Source organism: Hydractinia symbiolongicarpus, chromosome 3 (genome assembly GCF_029227915.1).
Source record: "Hydractinia symbiolongicarpus strain clone_291-10 chromosome 3, HSymV2.1, whole genome shotgun sequence".
NCBI lineage: Eukaryota > Metazoa > Cnidaria > Hydrozoa > Anthoathecata > Hydractiniidae > Hydractinia > Hydractinia symbiolongicarpus.
Window position 1 is genome coordinate 9,478,113 of NC_079877.1, and position 21,739 is coordinate 9,499,851.

At 32.7% G+C, this 21,739-nt stretch overlaps 2 protein-coding genes and 2 non-coding genes across 4 annotated transcripts; 1 reads left to right on the plus strand and 3 right to left on the minus strand.

Moving 5' to 3' along the window:
- Positions 1–943: 943 nt before the first annotated feature.
- On the minus strand, positions 944–7,958 carry LOC130635587 (zinc finger protein ZPR1-like). The gene is made up of 14 exons (XM_057444950.1): positions 7,756–7,958; positions 6,665–6,782; positions 6,188–6,349; positions 5,976–6,066; positions 5,832–5,902; positions 5,232–5,493; positions 4,663–4,688; positions 4,227–4,293; positions 3,796–3,879; positions 3,606–3,682; positions 2,797–2,907; positions 2,231–2,314; positions 1,853–1,918; positions 944–1,093 (listed from the first exon to the last, which is right to left on the minus strand). Exons 2-14 carry the CDS (start codon positions 6,770–6,772, stop codon positions 980–982), a joined length of 1,323 nt encoding a protein of 440 aa, XP_057300933.1. The 5' UTR covers positions 6,773–6,782; positions 7,756–7,958; the 3' UTR covers positions 944–979.
- A 642-nt stretch (positions 7,959–8,600) lies between these two features.
- Positions 8,601–8,711, plus strand: Trnal-caa (transfer RNA leucine (anticodon CAA)). The gene is made up of 2 exons: positions 8,601–8,638; positions 8,666–8,711. It is a non-coding gene; the product is annotated as a tRNA-Leu (tRNA).
- Positions 8,712–9,487: 776 nt separating this feature from the next.
- On the minus strand, positions 9,488–9,559 carry Trnad-guc (transfer RNA aspartic acid (anticodon GUC)). Its single transcript has one exon. It is a non-coding gene; the product is annotated as a tRNA-Asp (tRNA).
- Positions 9,560–13,130: 3,571 nt separating this feature from the next.
- On the minus strand, positions 13,131–21,474 carry LOC130635585 (uncharacterized). Its single transcript, XM_057444948.1, has 8 exons — positions 21,219–21,474; positions 20,575–20,965; positions 20,113–20,232; positions 19,343–19,387; positions 18,093–18,188; positions 17,928–18,017; positions 16,837–16,993; positions 13,131–14,326 (listed from the first exon to the last, which is right to left on the minus strand). Exons 1-8 carry the CDS (start codon positions 21,266–21,268, stop codon positions 13,350–13,352), a joined length of 1,926 nt encoding a protein of 641 aa, XP_057300931.1. The 5' UTR covers positions 21,269–21,474; the 3' UTR covers positions 13,131–13,349.
- Between the last annotated feature and the right edge of the window lie 265 nt (positions 21,475–21,739).

Consider the following 21,739-nt stretch of genomic DNA (forward strand, 5'->3'; position numbering starts at 1 on the left):
AGATTTTAAACAAACAAGGAATACTAATCTGCATGAAATTTCTTAGTATTACCATTCAGTTCATCAACAACAGACCTTGTCTTGCACCTCATCTGAAGCATTTCTGTATATTATGCTTGTAATCATTCTTAGCTCAATGAATACAGCTATATATAAATTTCATGCATAGAAACCACGCATTTCTTTTTACAAATTACGCGTTGAAATTCTTCAGTTTCTTTTTTCATCTAATATCACCTCAGGACGAATGTTGTTGATACGAGCATTACAATCTCCATCTGAATTTTCGGGAAAAGGCCCATGTCCGATAATTTGCGAAGATACAAAGCCACGAGAGCATAGTTAAATGATTGTACGGTCAGCCAAAATAAGAAAAAATCGTGGGTACTTTTCTTACAAAATTCCCTGAATATTGGCATTGCCAACGAGAAAAGGCGAGGAAAGTAAAGCAACTAATGGAATCAGCAATGGGTTGCAGAGATATTTACGTAATTTTAAATAAAAACAAAACAAAAAAACTTAATTATAAAAGCTCGTGAAGAAGCACTTTTATTTAAAAGTATGAGAAAAGATTAATATTAGAGAATAAATCATTTCTAGTAATTTCGCAGATTTGCAGACATATTTTTTTCAAAAAATATAAAATTTGTAAAATTAATTTTCGCTTAATTAACTTTTCAATTAATTAATTAACTGAAGGTGTCATCTACACCTCAATATTGTGCGTACCACCACTAACCAAAAGCAAGAAAATGTAAGCAACGAATTTTTTTCCTCGCAGAAGCCGAACACTTCGCTTCACAAAATAACTGAAAAAAAGGTGAACATCAAAGGTTGTCAACCTCGATAGTGACATTAAATTCAGAAATGTTAACAACTATTTTTATCCCACGCGACGCGGCATTTTGTTAGGCAAGGAAAGGTTATTTATAAAAAGAAAAAGTTATAAAAAGAAATACATTTATTTTTAGAATGTGTGTCATATATAATTTTCAGTGCGCATGTCGGAAATGCCAAATTCTGCATTTTGTTCTTCTGTTCTTTCGTATTTTTCGATTGTTAGATTTGGATCGGCATCAGGCGCCCATGTGTTCTAAAATACCAAAATTCGGAACATAACACAATATGGGGGTGAACTTGTTTGTGGCAAAAATATAAAAAAAAACATTGCACCATTTGCATTGATGAAAATTTGAATATAGAAGGAGGGCACCTTTTTTGCCACAAACATACTAAATTGATTAATTTATTTTCGTATTTATTTTTCTTGGGTTATATTCGTTGTGCCGTTACAGAGCACACTAGTTCCAGTCTTAACGTTTATAACAACTCCTACCCTTCTTACAAGTTGATTAAGAGCAGTAAAAAGTTGAAAAAAAACCCCGCCCGCCCGCCCTTTAAAAGGTTTCTTTAAAAATCAAAACGTAACTGCCTTACTTGAACTTAGAAATATGCAGTTTCTATATGGTTTCTTTTCGGAAAATAGGTAAATGCAACCAATCTTATTTGGTTACGAGGGGTTGGAGTTTAGAAGAAAAAAGGTTATTTCCGGTTGAGCAAAGCGAATTAAAAAAATGTTAGCTAAGATAAACAGTTTTTTACACCAAAGGTTTCTCTGTATTTGTTTAGAAGTTAAAAAAATACAAATAAATAAAAATTACGAATTAAATCAATATATTTTTTCTCAATTAGCGCAGACGGAAGCAATCTTTCTAAAACTGCTGTCGTCATCAGAAATGATTAATCAATTACCTTACTTATGATCAAATCCACGTGTTAATAATTCGCGCAATATAAAATTACATAGCGTAAAGTATGCAGCAACACAAAACAAAAATCACGTGCAACCTACCTGTAAATAAGAATTGCCAACTGGATCATCAAGTATCACGGTAAGAAATAAATCGCCATTTATTGCCTAACAAAAATAAGTGAGTCAATCCGTTGTAAAGACAAAAATAAGCGAGTCAATCCGTTGTAAAGACAAAAATAAGCGAGTCAATCCGTTGTAAAGGAATAAAATTCAGAGATTTAACTTTTTTTTAGCTTTAAATCGCAAAAAAGCAGTATTAGGTTTTAACAGTCAAACAGCGAACTTTCATAAGAATTAAATAAATTTGAGTCCTCAATAAAAATAATTTATTACGTTGAATTGTGCTGTTTGAGTCCTTCTCCGCGAAAATACTTTCTGCTAATATTTATAAACTTTTAATAACTAAGCATAACATACCTTATCTAACTTGTTAATTGTATTTTTAATTTGATTATTTTCAGGCGCGCTATCACCCATTGCAAATGGAAATATTTGTCCAAGCTAAACGTGAAAATAAATAAATAAATTATGAACCCTTATGCTACTCAGTGTTCACTGCAGAAGCCTTGGGTGGGGAGGCTCAGCCATGCTTTCATGTGACAGGTTCACGCAGTTGTGCATACCACATAAACGTCGGTTTACATTATTAAGATAAAAATTGATAAAAATCAATCGTACGACTTTATTGGAAAACATGTTGCACAATAATTACTGACTCTAATGGCAAGCGACCTTAAAGAAATAGTTTTTTAATGTTTGACTGTTAATTAGGCAACAGTTGCACAAAAACCGAACTAGAGTTAAACTGAAACAAAAACAGCTCGACCGAACAACAAACAAATAAACAAACTAACACCTTTTCAATTTTTTTCTTATTTATAAACAAACCGGGCTTATTAATATTTTTGTTTTATTTTATTCTTCGTTGCAGCTGCTTTTCTACCATGTTTAACGTAAACAACAATAACAATAAAAGCGATTACCTGTTCTTTCATGTTTAAAAAAAGACCTTCTAACGTCGTAAATTTTCCACCCATACTCGAATGATTTATGTCAATATCTAGCTCTGGTATTCGGATAGTGCAAGTTTGTGACTAAAGAAAAAAATTGATGAAAATTACGCCAGAAGAAGACTAATGTATGTAACAAACTGGCAAACTTTCAGACTGCTTTCAATTCCACGAAAAACGCTCGCGGAATGAAAATAAATAAATTTATTGGACCGGGGAAGAAGTTTAAAATGAAGACAAAAAGAACATCTTAAATCATCTTAAATATCATACTGAGCCCCAATTATAACTAAAAAAAAACCTAGCTAGCTAGTTATTTTCTTTTAAATTCAATGTTAATATTATTTCTTGTACGTTAACCTTCTGGATGGTTTGCTTTTTACTCAATGTTATTTCAAACGTGCAAGGATGGTGGGCATCACCAATGGGATATCTTACTTAAGTCGCTTTATAGCCTCTTCAACTAAGTTTCTCCGAAAAAATGTTTTATGATATGAAAAAAAAAAAGATATTCGATTGGTTCCTAGAAACACAAATTTTCCGCAAAACAACACAGCAGAAAAAAGTAAAGTGAAATCTTTTTTGACACGTATTTTCTTCCCTTAAAATTGTAATGTGCATGTGCCCAAAAAGAATGTTTGTTACGCGGATAATTCCGGAAGGTGGAAAATGGCCTTTAAAATGTCAAAGAAAAATGAAAAACTTATTAAAATGTCAAAAAAAAAGGTAAAATCAAAAGGAACTTATCATGCGACAGTGAAATTCAACGAAAACTAACTTACTGCCAACACATCTCTTGAAAGATCTGTAGTCTCTGTCATTTTAAATGTAATTTTAGAACCTAAGGGTTCGGTAGCACCTACAAGAGAAATATCAATTGCAATGTTGAATTTTTTAACAGTTAAGTAAACATTAGGAATCAATTAAAGGGTATCAGATATCGTAATAAAGATTAAAACACTGAGTACTAACCTCCAGATTTAATTTCATTGCTTTTTTGGCCACACACATCACAGCTACTTGCCATTATTATTATCTCTTTAAAGTACGGAATCTCTGATTGGAAATATGTTAAAGATTTTGCATACTTAAATTAAAGATAATAGTTAATAAAGGCCACACCGAGACTTGTGTCCTTGGACAACTTAAAAACAAGGTAAACACTTGCCAATGTTTAAACATGCAAGCTTGGATTGCAAGTTTGTAGCTATGAACAACTGTTTTACTTTCACATTACACTTTATAGGTATGCTTTACAGGAAAAAGGATGATTTGCCTGTAGGGAGGATTTGCCTGTGGTGGTTAGGATTTGTTGGTGGTGAGGAACATACACATAAAATTACGTTTTGGCTTCATTTTACGCAAGTGTTTGTGTGTTTTATTTTTAAAAAATAAAAAGATACGTAATACTTTCATTTTCGTCATTGTTGGTGACTGACAAGCTGAGCAATTTGTAGGAAACTCCAATACCTACATTGATTAATAATAACGAGTTAAATTTAAATTATATTTATAATACAAAACCAACAACAATAAGAAAAACAAAAAATACATGGAAAGTGGCTCCTTAAATTTCTCATCCAAAAATAAACATCATTTCATTAGTAAATCCAAGGAGGTCTCAACAGTAGTTTCACTACTCACCTTTATCTTAGAAAACTTGGACAAAAAAAGTTATACTGTACACACCTATTAAAAATAACAATTAATTTCTTTGGAGGTTTATTAGGGATAAAGTATTTTTATCAACATTGTCAACATTGACAAAATTTCAGTATTTCCTGGTATAAATATATGGTCCTACATATTATAAACCAATATAAAATAATTACATCATACCTCGTCTTTTATTTTGGTATCGCTCTCTAAAACAAAATGATAAAAATAAAAAAATACAATACACAAAATATAGAGATCTAAGTGACTATGTAATAAACCTCACAAAACGAGCCTTTTTCACAATTTCACATTGACATTTTTTGACGTGGTAACTGAAATTCTTGATTCAAGTTGGCAAACTTTTGTCAATATTTAAGTTGTTAGTCGATGGTAATTTGGATTTAAAAACGTTTTAATCTTGTTTTCTGTTTGAATTGAACTGTTGTTTGTGTGCTAAAAATTCAACAGTTGCTTGTGTGCTAATTTCAACTGTGGCTTTTGTGGGAAATCATGGAATTGAAAAAAAAGTTCTGATACACAGTCGCCGACGTAAATACACATTTGCCAAGGAGAAGCAAGCTAGTGACATTTCATGATAGCAATTTTTTTGATTTAAAAGAAACTGAATTTAAAAGGCTGTATAGGCATCAAATGTTCTGGTAATTTACTGAGTGAGTGTGGAAAATAACAGGAGATGATAATCACGAGAATGCTTCACTCTATCTCTTTTTTTTTGTAAAGTACTTTACCTTCTTCATTCTTGTTTTCCTTCTCTTTTTGTTCAGGTTCTTCTTCTATTGCTTGAAGCCCAAGTTTCTCATCTTGCTCCTTTGTTCGCTCGAAATATTCTATGAGTAAATTAGGATCCTGCAGTGGTGCACATGGATTTTCTATAAAACTATTTCCTGATGTGTCTTCAAGTATGAATGTGAAAGGAAATTCTCCAGTTTTATACTTTTCAAGTTTCTCAATAATTTTGTCAATCTTTTCAGCAACATCTGGATGCATTATCTAGAGTACAATTGAAATATAATATTAAATGGACTTCAGTAGGCAGCCTGTGGCTCAGTAGTTTCATCAGTACAAACGCAGAGGTTAGGGATTACAGTTATAAAATTTTTTGACAGTGGCAATAGTATGAAAGAAAAACCTTCTTTTTACTGGAAGTGATTGCATTGCAAATTCTCAAACAGTTGGATTTATTTTTTAATCAGTCCTTTGGAAAGTTTCGTTTTCGTGCGTGGTTAAATGTTTTTTTTTTTTTTTTTTTTTTTGGGGGGGGGGGCATAAAAACAGGCTGCATACTTGACCAGTAAAATATAAAAAAATTGAATAAAAATAAAACCAACTTTTCTAACTGGTTGATCCTGTTGCAAGCCTGTAACAGCTGTATCTAATATTCCTTCAAGTGTAGTTAAAACTAAAAAAAATTATAAAAATTAATATTGCAAATTAGCATGTTTTTCAGTTTTCATGACACTTTAGTACATTACCTCCTTTTGTCTCAAATGCTGATGCTACAAAGTCCAACTCAACAATTTTAAATAGTGCTGATCCCTGCTTGACAATTTGTCTGTTCATAATCTGAAATGAATAATTTACAAAGGTATAATGTATAACATTGTAATAGTTTTTAAAAAAAATTAAATCAGGTTATAAATACAATCTCAAGCATTCGTGAAAACAGAAAACAAAAAGAACATACTGATTTATCATTCACTTTTAAGGTAAATCTAACTCCTTTTTCCTGGATGACAGAACCTGGTTTGACTTCATTATCTCTAAAATGGCAGTGTGGACATTCAAATGACATGATAATAATTTCTTTGAAGTATGGAATCTTGGTTAAAAGTAAACGTGTAGTTCCCTGAGAAAAAAAGAAAAAGAAAATTATGATAAGAACTAGTTGTCAACTCGTGGACCCGTCCTTTATGTAATGTATCACATTTCATGCTTTTGTAACAGACAGACAAACACACAGACGACAGCTATTATTATAGCGATAGTGACACTTCTTCATTCTATTGTTTAAAAAAAAGTTGTTTTAAAAATAGCAAGTCTTAATCATGTCACAGACAAGAGAATTAAAGAAATGTAAAACGGTCGAAACGTTAAGGTCCAAAACTCTTTAATTAGTACCTGTTAAAATATAAAAAAGTAAAAGTAAAATTACTAGACTTACACTTTCATGACACTGCATACATAGACTTTCCATTTCAGTTATTTCAGGATCATCGTCATCAGCATTTATGTCACGAAACAATGGTTTATTTGGTGCTGTTTCAGTCATGTTTATCAACCTAAAAACGTAATACAGTGTACTCATTAATGCTAAAGTGAATTATATTTTTACTGATAAGGACGGCAATGGTCAAAATACATTTCACAAAATAAATTGCTAATTCTTACTCACAAATATGAAAAACAATCATTTTATTGAAACAGGTCTGGCTGATTAGGCCTGGTTTCTGATACCAAATGTAACAAAGAGGGAACATCAAAAAAATTAACATGGTAGTAATATCATAATTTTGTTTTGCATCATCAAGTACATATAACCTTTTTTTGCTAAAATTGGATCCTAACGAGTTAAACTATTTAATAAAAAATTATATAATAAAATATCTGTCCTGTTTTTTTAACCTACTAGAATATAAGTGCATTCTTCCAGTTGAAATGTCATGAGGTAACAATCTGGGTTAATGAAAAACAGACTTTTCATGGATAAACTCTCATAGCTTAATTAAACAAGAAACTAATTTAAGGGTAACCCGAGGTATAAAATGATGTTGCTCTTATATTATAGAGCTTAACAAGTCTTAACTTAAAAGCTCTTTTCGTTCTCAAGATATTCACATTTAAAGAATTTCAGATTTAATTATGCTGCATGAATTATGATGTCATATTTCAGTAATAGCAAATTTAGACATTTTCTTTCATCAATAATTTTAGACCTGTTAAGGAGTGTGCATGCAAACTTTATCAATACATAGATATTATAAAGGTTAATTGATTAACATAATTTTTATTGCCAAAATCGCACTTGTTTGCTCCTCCCAGGCCTCTTAATTTTTGCTAACGAAACTCATAACTAATCATTTTATACCTCGGGTTTCCTTTAGGGATACAAATTTTCGCGGATTTTGCAGATTTAAAGTCAATTCGCCTAAGAAGAAGGCATTGGTCATATTACTATACTTAGAAACAGTTTCATTACAGGCTAGATCCCGTCTTAGGAAAGTGTTCTCTAAACCCTTCCCAGTTGTTCCTTACAGGTTGCTTTTTAATCTTCGTGGAGGTTGTCTGCCAGGTTTCGTTTTTTCTGGTGTTGTATATGTAGCATCTTATGTAGCATCCTATGCATCTTATATTGTTAAAACCTTGGAATATTCCATCTTACAAGCAAAAGAATCTCTGGTAACCAACATTCAGCGATTAACAATCATCTATTGTTGGCATCACACCAGGCTAGCTTTGATAATTTCACAGATTTGAAGTCAGATTTTATGTCAGATGCCACTAATTTTATTCTGGAGACAAACCCATACATTATCAGGGTTCCCACAACATTTTAAAACTCACAATCGAGGAGAATAGATGAGAAATTTAGTAAAATTTGAGGACAATTTCGAGAATCAGCAAGGAGAATTGAGGAGATTATTCTTACTTTTACAACAAAATCAAAAAGCTCTATGTATATTATACTTTATACAAAATCTACTAATTCTAAACTTTCGATGATTAGAAAAATCTTTATCAAAAACGGAAAAAAATAGCAGGGAATGCTTATTTTATAACTGATCTTTTTTCTTGTTCAATTGATTCAATTTGAACTTGTACTCGTCAATTTTAACCTGCTTATTCCCTTTTTTCTGGTCTAAGATTTTCTTCAAGCGTTCAAGCGTGAGAACCACGTTTGATGTCAGATGAACTGACCACTATCCATATTCGGGCGACGAAGCCCAAAACTAGCACTTTATTAAATTCAAAGTTCTACAGCAAGATAATTAATTTCTTCTTAAATTAAGTAAAATGATCAAATATATAATAAAACAATCATTAATAATTTTTAAAAAAAGTGTCTTGAATAATAATGACAAATCGAGGTAACATGTTATGTCAGGATGGCCGAGCGGTCTAAGGCGCCAGACTCAAGATCAAACATCTTTCCTGAAAAGGAGAATTCTGGTCCACGAATGTGGGCGTGGGTTCGAATCCCACTTCTGACATGATTTTTTCATACTTTCGAGAAATTAAATATGAAACGGAAACAGTAAGGACGGATATACACTTGAAATTTTAATTTTGAGACTGTCTGAAAATTTCATTTCAGAAATATATGGTGTGAAATTTTTACAGGCTTTTCAAAACAAGAAAATTCTGCAAATTGATTTGTAGAATTTTCAACATTTCGAAAGACAGTTGCGCGTTTTTTTGACGTTTTAAAGATTTTTGTGGATTTTTTTGAGATAAAGCTGAATGATAGTCAGACGCGCGCACGAATGAAATTCTCCAGCAGCTACATCTCAAATTACCAGGGCATATCCTTTCAAACACTTCCTAAATAAAGATTTGCTAGTTTGTTCACCTTTACTAAACCTTAAATGAGTCTTCGTTCATACGAAGATATGTTTTATATTCTTGTGCGTCTTCCATTCTTAATTCATTTAACCATGTATGGTATACACTAACTGCTCTCTTTGCAGCCATGAAAATAGACCGCTTGCGTCATTCCAATTTTCTTCAAAAAAAAAGAAGCGGCCATTGACATGAAAACAACCTTCTTCTTTCGATTTATGATTTAAATATGCTGAAATACTTTACTAATTTTGAAATAGTAAAAAAGTATTTCGAAACACTCTTGAAACACTAGTTGCAGACATAATAAAAATTTCAAATGTATTTCGCGCTTTAAAGCGAAAATTTATTTCGTCAAAAAATCTATATACATTATACTAGCTTTTAGAAGAGGTCATAGAGGAAAATACATTTCAATGCAAAACGCCTCCCCGGCGGGGAATCGAACCCCGGTCTCCCGCGTGACAGGCGGGGATACTTACCACTATACTACCGAGGATATCAAGGGCAGTCATAATTTAAAAAATTATTGTTACTTGAGAGCCACTACTTATTTTAATACACTTTCTATAAGAGACAACATTGTTGTAATTACTGATGCACACTGAAAGAAAAGACAAGTTTCTCGAGTAAATACACGCTTGAAAATTTGGTCTTCTTTTTTGAAATCATATTTTATGTTAGTGTACAGAATTAACTTTTTTTATGTGCTGTTCACTATTCTTGTTTCTCTAAACCACAGACCCTTAACAGCTGTTCAAGTGACGATTTTGTCTATTATGCAAATAGGAGATTTTTCTGCGTCACCCGTCAAGTTGTTTACAGCTGCACAACTTTTCATTAAAATGCTATAAGAACTTGCCAGATTGAATTTGTAAAGTTTTCAATCACAATGGAGTTTAACTACTACTGAAAAATGACAAAGAAAACTCATAAGAAACGGATATTTCTATTTGTAAGTATTTCAAAAAAATCTAGCGAACAGCGTTGCGTCGTGGGAATGTGTTTTCAGAAGAAAAGGACAATGTAAATCCAGAACAAGAAGCCCTGGGGGCTCTAAGAATTTCCGTTCGCTACCAAAACATTTGATGACAACCTGCTTATTCGTTGTGTTATCGTGCCAAACATTCGAAGAGGTTTGGTGCATGAAGCTCTGAAGATAAAGCACACAAGTGACATTATATCTTACAACAAACGCAAACAAAACGTGCTAACAAAAAATACAGCCATTCATGGTTGAAAGTCTTGCGATTGAAACGTTTATGGTCTTAAACGGCATTTAGTTGACAAGAAATCAAAATTTTGATGTGACCATTATGTTCACCATTATGTTCAGCATACTTTTTTTGTTAACTTTGCCAATTTTTGTTGAAAATGAAGCAGCTTTAATTTTTGGACCAATTTTGGCCTAAAATGGCATTTAAAGGTGGCAAAAAATTAAAATTTTAATGTCACCATCATGTTCAGCATACTTTATTTGTTAACTGTGCCAGATTTTGTCGAAAATTAAGTAGTATTAATTTTTGGACCAATTTTGGCCTAAAATGACATTTAAGGTGGCAAAAAATTAAAATTCTAATGTCACCATCATGTTCAGCATACTTTATTTGTTAACTGTGCCAAATTTTGTCGAAAACAAATACCAATTTGGCCTGAAACGTCATTTAGATGACTTCCCAGTACTTAGGGAGCTTGGGTACGAAGTTTAAATCTGTGACGTTGCAATTGACTATTTGGGACAGGGTTAGTTAGATCCTCCTCTCAGAGAAACGTGAAATCCCAGGGTCGATTTTTTCTCAAAAAATGCTCCGAAAGAAAAAACGACGGTTTTAAAGAATTTCCTACGCCTTCGGGCGCGGAAATTCAATAAAGCTTTCGGAGACAAGTGATTTCATTGAACAGACAAATGAGGATACCTTATCCTCCGTCTCAAACTAGTTGCGATGTGGCAAAAATTAAATCCGCTATTAGACGGAAAGCGGATAACTCGACTGATACAAGCCAGTAAATCCTAGCTTTAGAACTCAGTGAAAATATATGAAAGTGTTGATGTTTTAACTTGCCATCAATGGAGACGATGCGCAAAAATATCCGTGCAAACCGCCAAGAAAGAGATTTGCCTCCACTTCCTTTAATCATGCAGCAATACCAGTGCTTTCTCCTAATTTTTAAGAAACAGAGAATGGAGAGCATCATCAATCGTTATGATAAGCTATGCGACGAAATTCGTAACAACTTCAATGGGGGATGCATATGACCTTCTGGAGTATTTTTAAAAACAGATACATTGGCAGATTCAGGCACAATGCACCTCGTCGACCGCTTATATTTAGCATCGATCTTTGTAACATGTTCCATAGAACTGAAGAATTGCCAAGAACAAACAAACAATAGCGTTGAGGGATGGCACCGAAACTTCCCATGGAGATTTAACATCTTGTCACCAGAATTTCTGGAAATTCTGGGGTGTATTACAAAAGAAGGAGGCTATTGTTCGTGTTTTCATACTTCAACATCCTGGAGGACGCGCTGTTTCCGACGTTCTTCGATAAGTCGGGAACGAAGTTTCTTTCCGGATTCTGCACTACAATGTAACCCGACTTTTCGGGTTATGCGCATGCGCATGAGAATAGTATAGATGCACGTGTTATATCCTCGGCCAAGCCTCGGTCTTTGCTTGCGCGGAAAGCATCGCAAACTTTAACTGTCATTAATATTAATTGATGCAATTTTCGTTTTATGTACCTCACTAGCACAAATAATCAAGAAAATGTTGGCGTGAAGAAGAACAGACGAACATCGACAACTGTAAAGTGACCATCTTCACGGTTTTCTTTCTTGGAAAATACGCACAAAGGATGCAATCCACATTTGGCCGTGGATACTGAGAAAGTTTTTAATCCAGTTGCTGGTCACAAGCCGATTGATGTCAAGTGCAAAGGTGATGAATATGAAATACGTTTTTTAAAATATGTCATGTGATGTACCACTCTTACCAACCAATTAACCACCAACCAACCAATATAACAAGTTACTCCAATGCTATTGTTTTTTCTGTTCTAATTTATTGTTAGGAAGATATGAAAAGAAATCCCGCTCAACCTCGACGAAGACAATAACGTCAGAATTTTACATATCGTAGATGACTACCCCAATCGTCGTAACATGGAATACCTACGCAGTATTGCTCATAACTTGGCTTTATAATACTTTGTACATTGTATTTAGTTTAGCATTTATACTAATTTTTAATTACGTTTGTTACTTTGTATCGTTTTTAAGCGAATTTTATTAAAATATTTTATAGCAGGAGAAGGCTGGGAATGGCTAAAAATATAAGAAAACTATAAGAACAATCCAGGGCTGAACACGTAACAAAAATTATTTTCCTGATTCTTTTAAAAAAAAGTACAAGTCATTGTCTTCACGGGAAAATAGACAAAAAAACAAATCATATATACCCCTTCGTTCTTCGCGTAATAGGAAAAGGAAAGAAACACGGGAACCAGGCTCTTTCTCCTTATTTACCAGGAATTGATGTAATTATTGCAGTTTGTATATATACTTATCTGTGGAGTATGATGTTTGGTACATCAAGTGCGTTTGTGGAGATCAAAATTTGATAACACACGTAATATTGCTACATGTCGGCGGGAGCCTTGGCGTCAAAAAACCGTATTAAGCCACAAGTAACTGGGTGACCCGTCGTTGAACGCCTTGTGGAGCGATTTATACGAATTATATATTGTCCCTTTTAGGTGGATTACTTTAGTACAGGTATGCAGTATGTTGAAAATCGAGTAAAACGCACACAACATTAGAGTGTTTCGAGTGTCATATAATTTTCAGAATATAACTTTACTGCAACTTTGGCTAAATAAAAACAAAGTTTACAACCCGTTGTTAGCCGTCATAGCAATAGCAATCAGTAAATTTAAATATTATTTTAATTTGCGGAATAAGTTTCCGTGCACGTTCAAAAGTTTATGGTGAAACGGGGCTGAGCGCTTAGCACAGATAAACCATGCCGCACATACATATATAGGCGTAATACACTTTTCAAAAAAAACTTTATCGCAACTTCGGTTTATTAAATAAAACACAGAAAACTGTACATTATAAAAATTAATTATTAATTCTCAAAAAATCAATAAAACAAAAAGAAAATCTCGTTAAATTCACTGAAAGCAGTGACAAAACACACAGCTTTTTGGCGCGTGTTATGGAGTGCCCAAATCACACTTGCCTAACAAGGTTTGTTCCAAGCGACTATAAAAAACTTTAAAATTTTAAAAGAGATCCATATCTTGTAGATCTCCACCATAGTGTTTAATTTTCTTCTCATCGATGACTGTCGAAATACGCATATCAGGAATGGATGCTTCGTCTGTTTGAAAATTAGATTCTACATGATTCGTCTTCCTCTTTTTCCCTTTACGAGGCGTACTTTTATTTCTTCCGCCACGAAATTTGACGCTCTTTGACTCCGGAAATATCCATGGTATCTCTCTACGTTGATTGTAGTGGTTCGGTAAAATATTGGTATCAATCGGTAACCATGGTGACACAGGCTCGAGAATTATATCTTTCTTTTTATTTACCAAGTCTTTATACTTAGAAGAAAGAGATGCAAAGCCGTTTAACTTTTCGCGAAACAAGAAAAATGAATTCTTTCCTGGAGCATGTTCCATCAAAAAATTACCAAGAGTGTTTAAGTTCGTTAAAACTGACAATAAATGTTTAAGATGATTGAAAAAGAACTGTGGGTTGTACGGACAACCTGGTCCACATAAAACGTCACGAGAATATACATCTACGCGCAAGATGCAATCATTTCTCACATCAATGCGCGGACACAACACACAATCCGTGTTAGCTATCATACTACCCCACCAAGCTCTGCATAAATCAAGCAAAGCAAACTGTTCAAATCCAATAGATGGCTGATATTCGATTTTAGGATTTACTTGGTAACTTTGTTTTGATTTGCTGTCGTAGCAGTCAACATTGGTTTCTATTAAAATTTTTGTATCACCACACTGCAACAAGTTGATACAGGAATCGCCATCGTCTGCCGGTTTATTTGAACAGCCTTCAACTGGTTCGTCCTGCACTAAAGTCACGTTTTCATTGATGGTTTTTGATGAAGCGCCGAATTGAGTTTGAACTTGCTGTTTATAGAACATGTAATTAATATCTCTTGTGCTGATATGCCGACTAGGAAGAGGATCGCATAGTTTTATGACTTTCCGTGCATTCGAAACCTCTACAAGATAGAAACATTAAAAAGTGACGCCATACTTATATTGTTTGACTATCCTGAAGCTAACTAAAAGTGAGGAGAAGCCACTCAAATTCAAGCCTTAACGATTCGATTTTTCGAATTCGACTAATTGGATCGTGTATCATGTAAAAAACGTATGCTTTCGGCATGCTTAGACTTGTCCAACTCGATTTTTAAAAAGTTGGACTAGTTTAACTTTTTCGATTAATCGAAAGATTTTAACCAATCAAAATGCTTAAAATCTGTACATAAAACACGCGTTCAGAAATGTGAGTTTCTATATGAAAAAAAAAGATTACTAGAGGACATTTAAAAACATGTCTTCAAAAAAAAAAGGATAAAAAAAGAATTTAACGAGATTTTTAACAGTAAATGGATGCTGGAAAAAGCACTCTGGATCTATTAGCAGAAGACATCCGAAGAAAATTAAAATAATTTTCGTTTAAGAACATATCACACACTCCTAAATTAGATCTTCGCTGCAGTCATTTTTTCGTCCACATTTGACGTTTCCGAAGTTTTCTTAAATTTCTAGTAGCTGGAATAATAACTGCAAACGCAGCGAGTTTCACTTCGTCTTCGCTTTCGGAAGATATTTTAACGAAACAAAAAGATCGGAAATCTGTTCTCGTGTATCACCTCTGTCAAGTTTTGATTTTATTTTAATGCTTAATATAATTTTGACAAATCGAATTCGATTAATTGAATCGTGTATCATTACCTTAAAACAGATGTTATTACAAAAAATTGGGATGAAAGGGGGTGGTCTCGCATTGTCAGAGATAAAAAATCTGCCGAATAAGCGCCCTTTTCTAGGAGACGCGTTCTCTCCTTCCCTTCGATGATCTTTTTAATAAACGCGCTCTTTAAAAACACTCTTTTCGAAACATATCGCAAAATGTTGATAACACCAAGGGCGCATGTTGAAAAACTTTTAAGTAATATGCGAATAAGAATCTCGTTTTCGAAAATCAAATTGGCGGAAATTTGAGGTTCTTAAAATGTCTTACCGAGTGTCTGTAGACAAATTTATATTTGGCGAGTTTTCTAATAACTTATCAGTAACGAAAATTCGGGGAAAAGTGACTAAATTTTGACTAGGTGACTATTTGCCGACTAAAGTTTTTGCCGAATTTTTTTTTACCGACAAGGTACTTAAGCTTGGTTTCAACTGTTGTTCTCCAACTGTTGCAGAAATAGAAAAAGAATTTTATCTCTACAACATTCGTTGTAATGCAACATCTCTTGTTTCGTTTTTGTTGTAGAACATATGTTTCCATTAAAGTTGCAACGGTGACTGTTGTGCAAGAAAATTTAGATTATTGGAAACCATGCTTAAGGTTACTGTAAAGGAAAAAACTCACTTGATGAGTAGTCTCAGAAAAACCCTTATAATTTATCAATACTTTTATATTTTTTTTAATTTTTTTTTGTTTCTGAATGTTTTATGAAAGACTATTTTGATGGTGTTATTTTCGTGAGATGTTAATTTTCCAAAAAGAAAATATAATGAATTAAACACACACCATTTTTTTTTCACCGTACCTTTTAAAACGGCTTCTTTTTCCGAACGCGTGGTCGCAGACTTCTCGTTTTTGCACTATTACATTCAGCATAAATTAAATTCAAAAAGGTTCCCGGGTTTTTTTTGTAACAACGTCGTTATGAAATTATTTGTAATTATATATAATCATTCAAAAAAATGCATATTTTTTTCTTTCTATCGTCATAATTCGCTAATCAGTAATTTATACAAAAAAATCCGGGAACCTTTTGTGCATAATTTATTCAGCTTTCCATTACCGAAAATTTCAATGAGCCAATAGGAAGCTTTCGGAAAAAGAGACCACAAACGTAAAGGCATGTATGCAAAAATTTACTAACGAGATATTTGTTTTTAAAGATTTTCGTAGGTGTTATGAAAAAGTGTGAACTAAGTATGCAGAAAGATGATGGAAGTGTGAACTTTTTCTTTATGCTGAATATGCGTGCACGCGTTCAGAATTATTAACAGACAGAAGTCAGGGTTACAAGAGAAAGCTTATATGCATACTCCTTAACTTTGATTTTTTTTAATGATTTTTTATACGACAACATTTAAATATATATATCGATGGTGAAAGTAAACTATCTAAAAAATATTATTATGCTTTTATTTATACGGTAGTCTCATATCAGGCATAACGTTTACAAAAAATATGCTCAACTCATTGTGCACATAATTTCTCGAAGGTGTGAAGAATATAACACCTCTAATAAGGCTTTTTCCAGAAAAAAGGGATGTTCCAAATATTTTCATGGAATATAAAATATGTCATTCGAAAGAGAATTTTTTTTTCTATATGTCATGAATTTTTTACAAAAACCCTAAAAAAAATTTGTTTCCTTTACAGTAACCTTAAGGCAGATCTAAATTTCAAGCAGATATAGACGGAAAAATAAAAAAAATATCGCTTTTGTAGAAGTAAAAGAGAATATACTGGCTTTCATACCTTGTGTTAGTTCTTTAACTTGAAAAGGTATCAGCCACTCACGCGTCGTATCAATAAAACTTTCCATGATCGCCAAAAGAGCAGAACCAGTCATATAAACAGCCGCGTCCTCTACGAAACAAAATTCTTCGATTTTTTCGTCTGATATGTGTACTTGCTGAAAACGATATAAAAAAATCATCCAGGCAAAAGGTAAGAAAAAACAGAATACAGAAAAAACCTAAATAAAAGGTAGCTAGCTAGCTTTCATTTCTACTGTGCACATTTAATTGTGCACAATTCTATGTTCTTGTAGTTTTACAATTTATTGTAGAGATGTAACGACGACGTACAATAAATTGTGGCTTTAAAGCTCACGATTTTTTTATAAATCAAATCAATTTGGCTCTATTTAAAAATATTTTAATTAATACCATTTTTGTTCTCTGTGCATTTGACCATTATCAAAACAAATGTGTGAACTTTTATCCTTAACTGCACAGAATTGACACCAGTTCCTACAATTGACTGGATGATATATTGTAACAATTCACCTCTTCAAAGTTCAAGTTGTTCGCTTATTTTCTGTATTAAAAAAAGGAAGCAAACAGAGTGGATTTAATATGGCTTTAACCTATTAATATTTCTAGTTTTCTGAAGATATAAATAGTCTAATGGGATGAAAATGTAGTATATTATTGCCAGTAACCTACTTAAAACATATGTGAAGGAAATGTAACTTTTTTCAAAATATTTCACAGAAAAATTATTTTACTTTTCTTCAGAGCCTTCTTAATTCATAACACTTTACTTCCTTTTTTAATTCTCAATATGATTTTTGCAACAAAAGAAAGATTTCTTTAAACAATGGTTAGCTGAAACTGTAAACTAGTGTATTACCCTTAAAGTTCTTCCGCTGTTTCGCTGCATTCACAATACCAGAACAACTTTAAGTTAATTTAAATGATATCTATCAACAATCCCGCATGGTCTAGTGGTTAGGATTTCTGGTTTTCACCCAGGCGGCCCGGGTTCGATTCCCGGTGCGGGAGCATTTTTTATAAGTTACGTAATTTTTTTTATGTAATCAATCGAAGCAATTAGAACTTTACCTTTTTTATACTTTCTTTTTCGATATATGTATTCATTGTTGGTATAATTGGTGTACCCAATTTTGGTAGATTAAGCAGCGGTCGTTTGGTCTGCAACAGTTAAATATTTTATTAAGACCTGCGACTCACATGCAAAACACAAATGCAGCACGAAAGTTTAAATACCTGTGGGCGCACATTTCGAACAAAGCTAAATGTCGCTTTTGTTTCTTTTAACAAATTGACGTCAAAGTTAACAGTTTGTAGCAGCGAATATGAAGCCTAAAGTAAAGCATGAGCAAAGTGAGCGAAAAAAAATAAATATGACTGGTTGCTTTGAACTTACATTGCAGACTTGAAAAAAACTTTCACCACACAGCAAAACTAACAAAAAATAATTTATGCACAAAATCAAACACCGTACAACCGAAATTTTAAAATGTTGCACCGTGGCGCATAGCTCTTTTTCTTGTTGCACTATTTTAATTAACCAATCAAAAGCGAAGAATTTTATAGAGAGTATAAAGACACAAATAAAAAATAGACAACTGCGATTATAAGAGAAACACGAGCTAATATTTTTAAACATATTTTGTACCAAAATTCCAAATGTGTTTTTATCTAAGAAGTTTGTGAAAAATATTATACCCATTTTTATGCTTCGCTTTTTTTATGCAACAGAATTGCAAAAAGCATCATGCGATACTACGTTTTAAAAAATGTATATCCATAAACCTGCTCTAACAGGTTTATCATAATAACCCTACAATTCTCCCTCTTTATAAAGATTTATAAAAATATTATTGTATGCATTTGCATGTGCATGAAAATATCGCACCATAACCCGAGAGCTTAATTCGCGCATACTAATTTTCGCGAATCGGCGTAAAGTGTCAAAATTACGCGCAAAACGTTTTGTGCGAAAATTAATACGCGCGAAAATAATACTTTTTGTCCCAACCATCAATTTTTTTATGATTTGAAAAAAATAAAAAAGAGGATAATTCTACAGTTTATTTGTGAGAAAATTTAAAAAATAAGACACGAAATACGTTCACGTTGTTATTGCGCGAAATGATTTTTTTCGTTGCGCGAAAATTAATACGATAAATTAGTTTCAAGAGGTTTGTAAGTAACTAAAATTTTAGTCCTAATGGAAATTTAAAGAAACATATAACCTGCAAATATTCTAAGGAAACCTAAGTATAAACGATAGGCATAATAAAAGTTGGAAAAATATTTAGCTTTTGCTTGTTGACTAATATTTCATACCAACTCCACAGTTAGCTTGTTGCACTTCTAACATTCAATCGTTGACAACCATTGAATATTTTTTCAAACTTTCATAACATCTCAGAAGTTGTTTAAAAACGTCACAGAGGTTATATGATAGTGTGGACGGTTAAAATATAAATAGGGAACAAAAGCTCATGTACCTCGTGATTCTCTAATTCTTTCGTAATTAACGATTGAATGTTATCCTAAATATAAATTGCATTAAAATAGTTAGAAATTGGGAAAAAGTATTATCAATGTCTTTATACTGTTTGTATACCACCATTACATCTGAACAAACATATCAATAACAAACCATTTTTACAGATAATTTACCATTCGTGGCACTGTTTATAAAACAAATTCCCTAAACTTTCGACTTTAGGGAACGAATTTTTCATGTATACGTTATATAATTCGACAAAAATGTTGATACAGTAACCTTAAATAAGTCATTTTTATCGACAATTTTTTATCCTCCATACAAAAGTTCACTCCAAATCATCCACTTCATTTGAGTTGTTTTTGACAGGATTTAGCATTTGCCGAAATATTTCAGCAAACAAAGTTGCTAGGTTGTGTGTTTGGTTATTATTATATATCAACAAAGAGCATATTGCTGAAAAAGTACCGTTACAATTTTCATTTTATATGACTAAAAGTTAGGGAAGAGGTGTGGACATTTTTTACAAAGAAATAAAAATGGGTGAGAGTCCTTAGTAGGTCATATTAGAGGGCAAAAATCATAAAAACTTAATGGAATGGTACAGTTAAATGCTAAAAAGAGGCGCAGCTACCGATCCGCATTATTCTATTTGTTTCCTAGACTGGTTATAAGGTGGATGGGGAAGTTTATGTAAACCCAACCAGATTGTAAGGCAAAAAATTAAAACAAATATATGAAAAAATTAATATGAAATAAAACACATACCAAAATCTCCTTTTTAACTACAGGCTTGACATAAATGTACTCATTCAGGCTTATTTGAGAAGCATGGTGAAGAAACTTCTGATACTCGTTTTGTTCTAACTGTATGCGACCAATCAAATCCTAAAACGGTATTTATGGTAAACTGACTGCTAATCAGTCATTACAGTGAAGTGTTTCGCAATATGCAACAGGCTTTTGCGCACAAAATTTGATAGTAAACTAACAAGGATGTTCAAACTCAGCACATTGTAATTCCCTTTTTATCTTATTTTTGTAACATATATACATCAGTCATATGCAAAGTTTGTCAGATAGATTTATTCAATAGAAAAACATCAACACTCATGATAGGGCTATAAAACGTCAATTAATTTGAGAAAATAAGTTTAAAAATGGTAAAGCTGATGGACCTAAATTTTTCCCAAACAAAAATTTTTGAAAAAGAAGAAGTACAATATTTACCTTGAATTTGACCTGATTTTCATGTCGCAATGCTACCTTCTTTCCTTCACTTGTATTCTTCATATACCAATGGTAGAACACACGGTCAGAATTTGAAATTTTTGAGCTTGGCATTTGTGATAATATATGGTAGGTTGTTGCATTCTTAAAATGTACTTGCTCTTTGCTAACCGTTTCAAAAATATCACTCCTTCTAGAGTTTTGAATCTTAAAATCTTCCGAGTCTCTATCGTTGTTCTTATTTGTCACATCTTCATCTTCTTCTTTTTCATCTACAGCCGATTTTGATGTAAACAAAAGAAAATAATCTCTATATGATAACGTTTTAGCATGTCTGTTAAAGCTTTCCTCTGTTATAAGATGAGGCTTCGGCACATAGCATGTTTGGTCCCTAAATTTGGAGTGGATATTAATGCAGAAGCATGCAGGTTTTAAGAAAAAATATCTAAAATCCTTGCCAACAGCAGGTAGTCAAGAAAAATGCTAAATGTCAGAATTATTAACTTTTACCCTCACCCTATGGAAACATTGTACAGAAGTACTGCTCTGTGCTTTATTGGGATTTTAGTAAAGATTGTAGGTTTAATTTGTCAATGAAAATAGTTTTAACTCTCAGCGTTTTTTTGAATTAATCAAGATCTTACCAGTCAATTTTTTTCATTCGACAAGTACCATCTTCTTCTTTTTCCTCCATATTTTTTCGTTTTTAGTAGTTTTACTATGTCAAAGGCAGCTATTGTATTATTATAAAACTAGCTTTATCAACGTCATCAACCCGTCCATTCCGAAACGGATTCAGGGACCCAGATTTGGAAAACTTACCTAAATTGGTCCCGGGTAGTCCCTAGTTACCCACACAGGAGATGACGTCAGTTATTTCCACCCGTTTCCAAGTTATTTAGCCTTGAATTTAAAAATGCAATGGCTTCACTAATCTTAATATAATTTCCTTTGACGTCAATATTGCTCTAACGTCAAAGTTTGCTAATTTACAGAACAAATTTATAGGCGCTGTTTTATAGATTTTATTAAAGAAATTTTATCCAGTTTGCAAAAGTCACAGACAGAAGCTCCGTATTATTATATAGATAGAGGTATACAATGAAGACATGGTCTATTACTGTCAAAAAACCTAAATAATAGAATTATAAACAATTGACACATT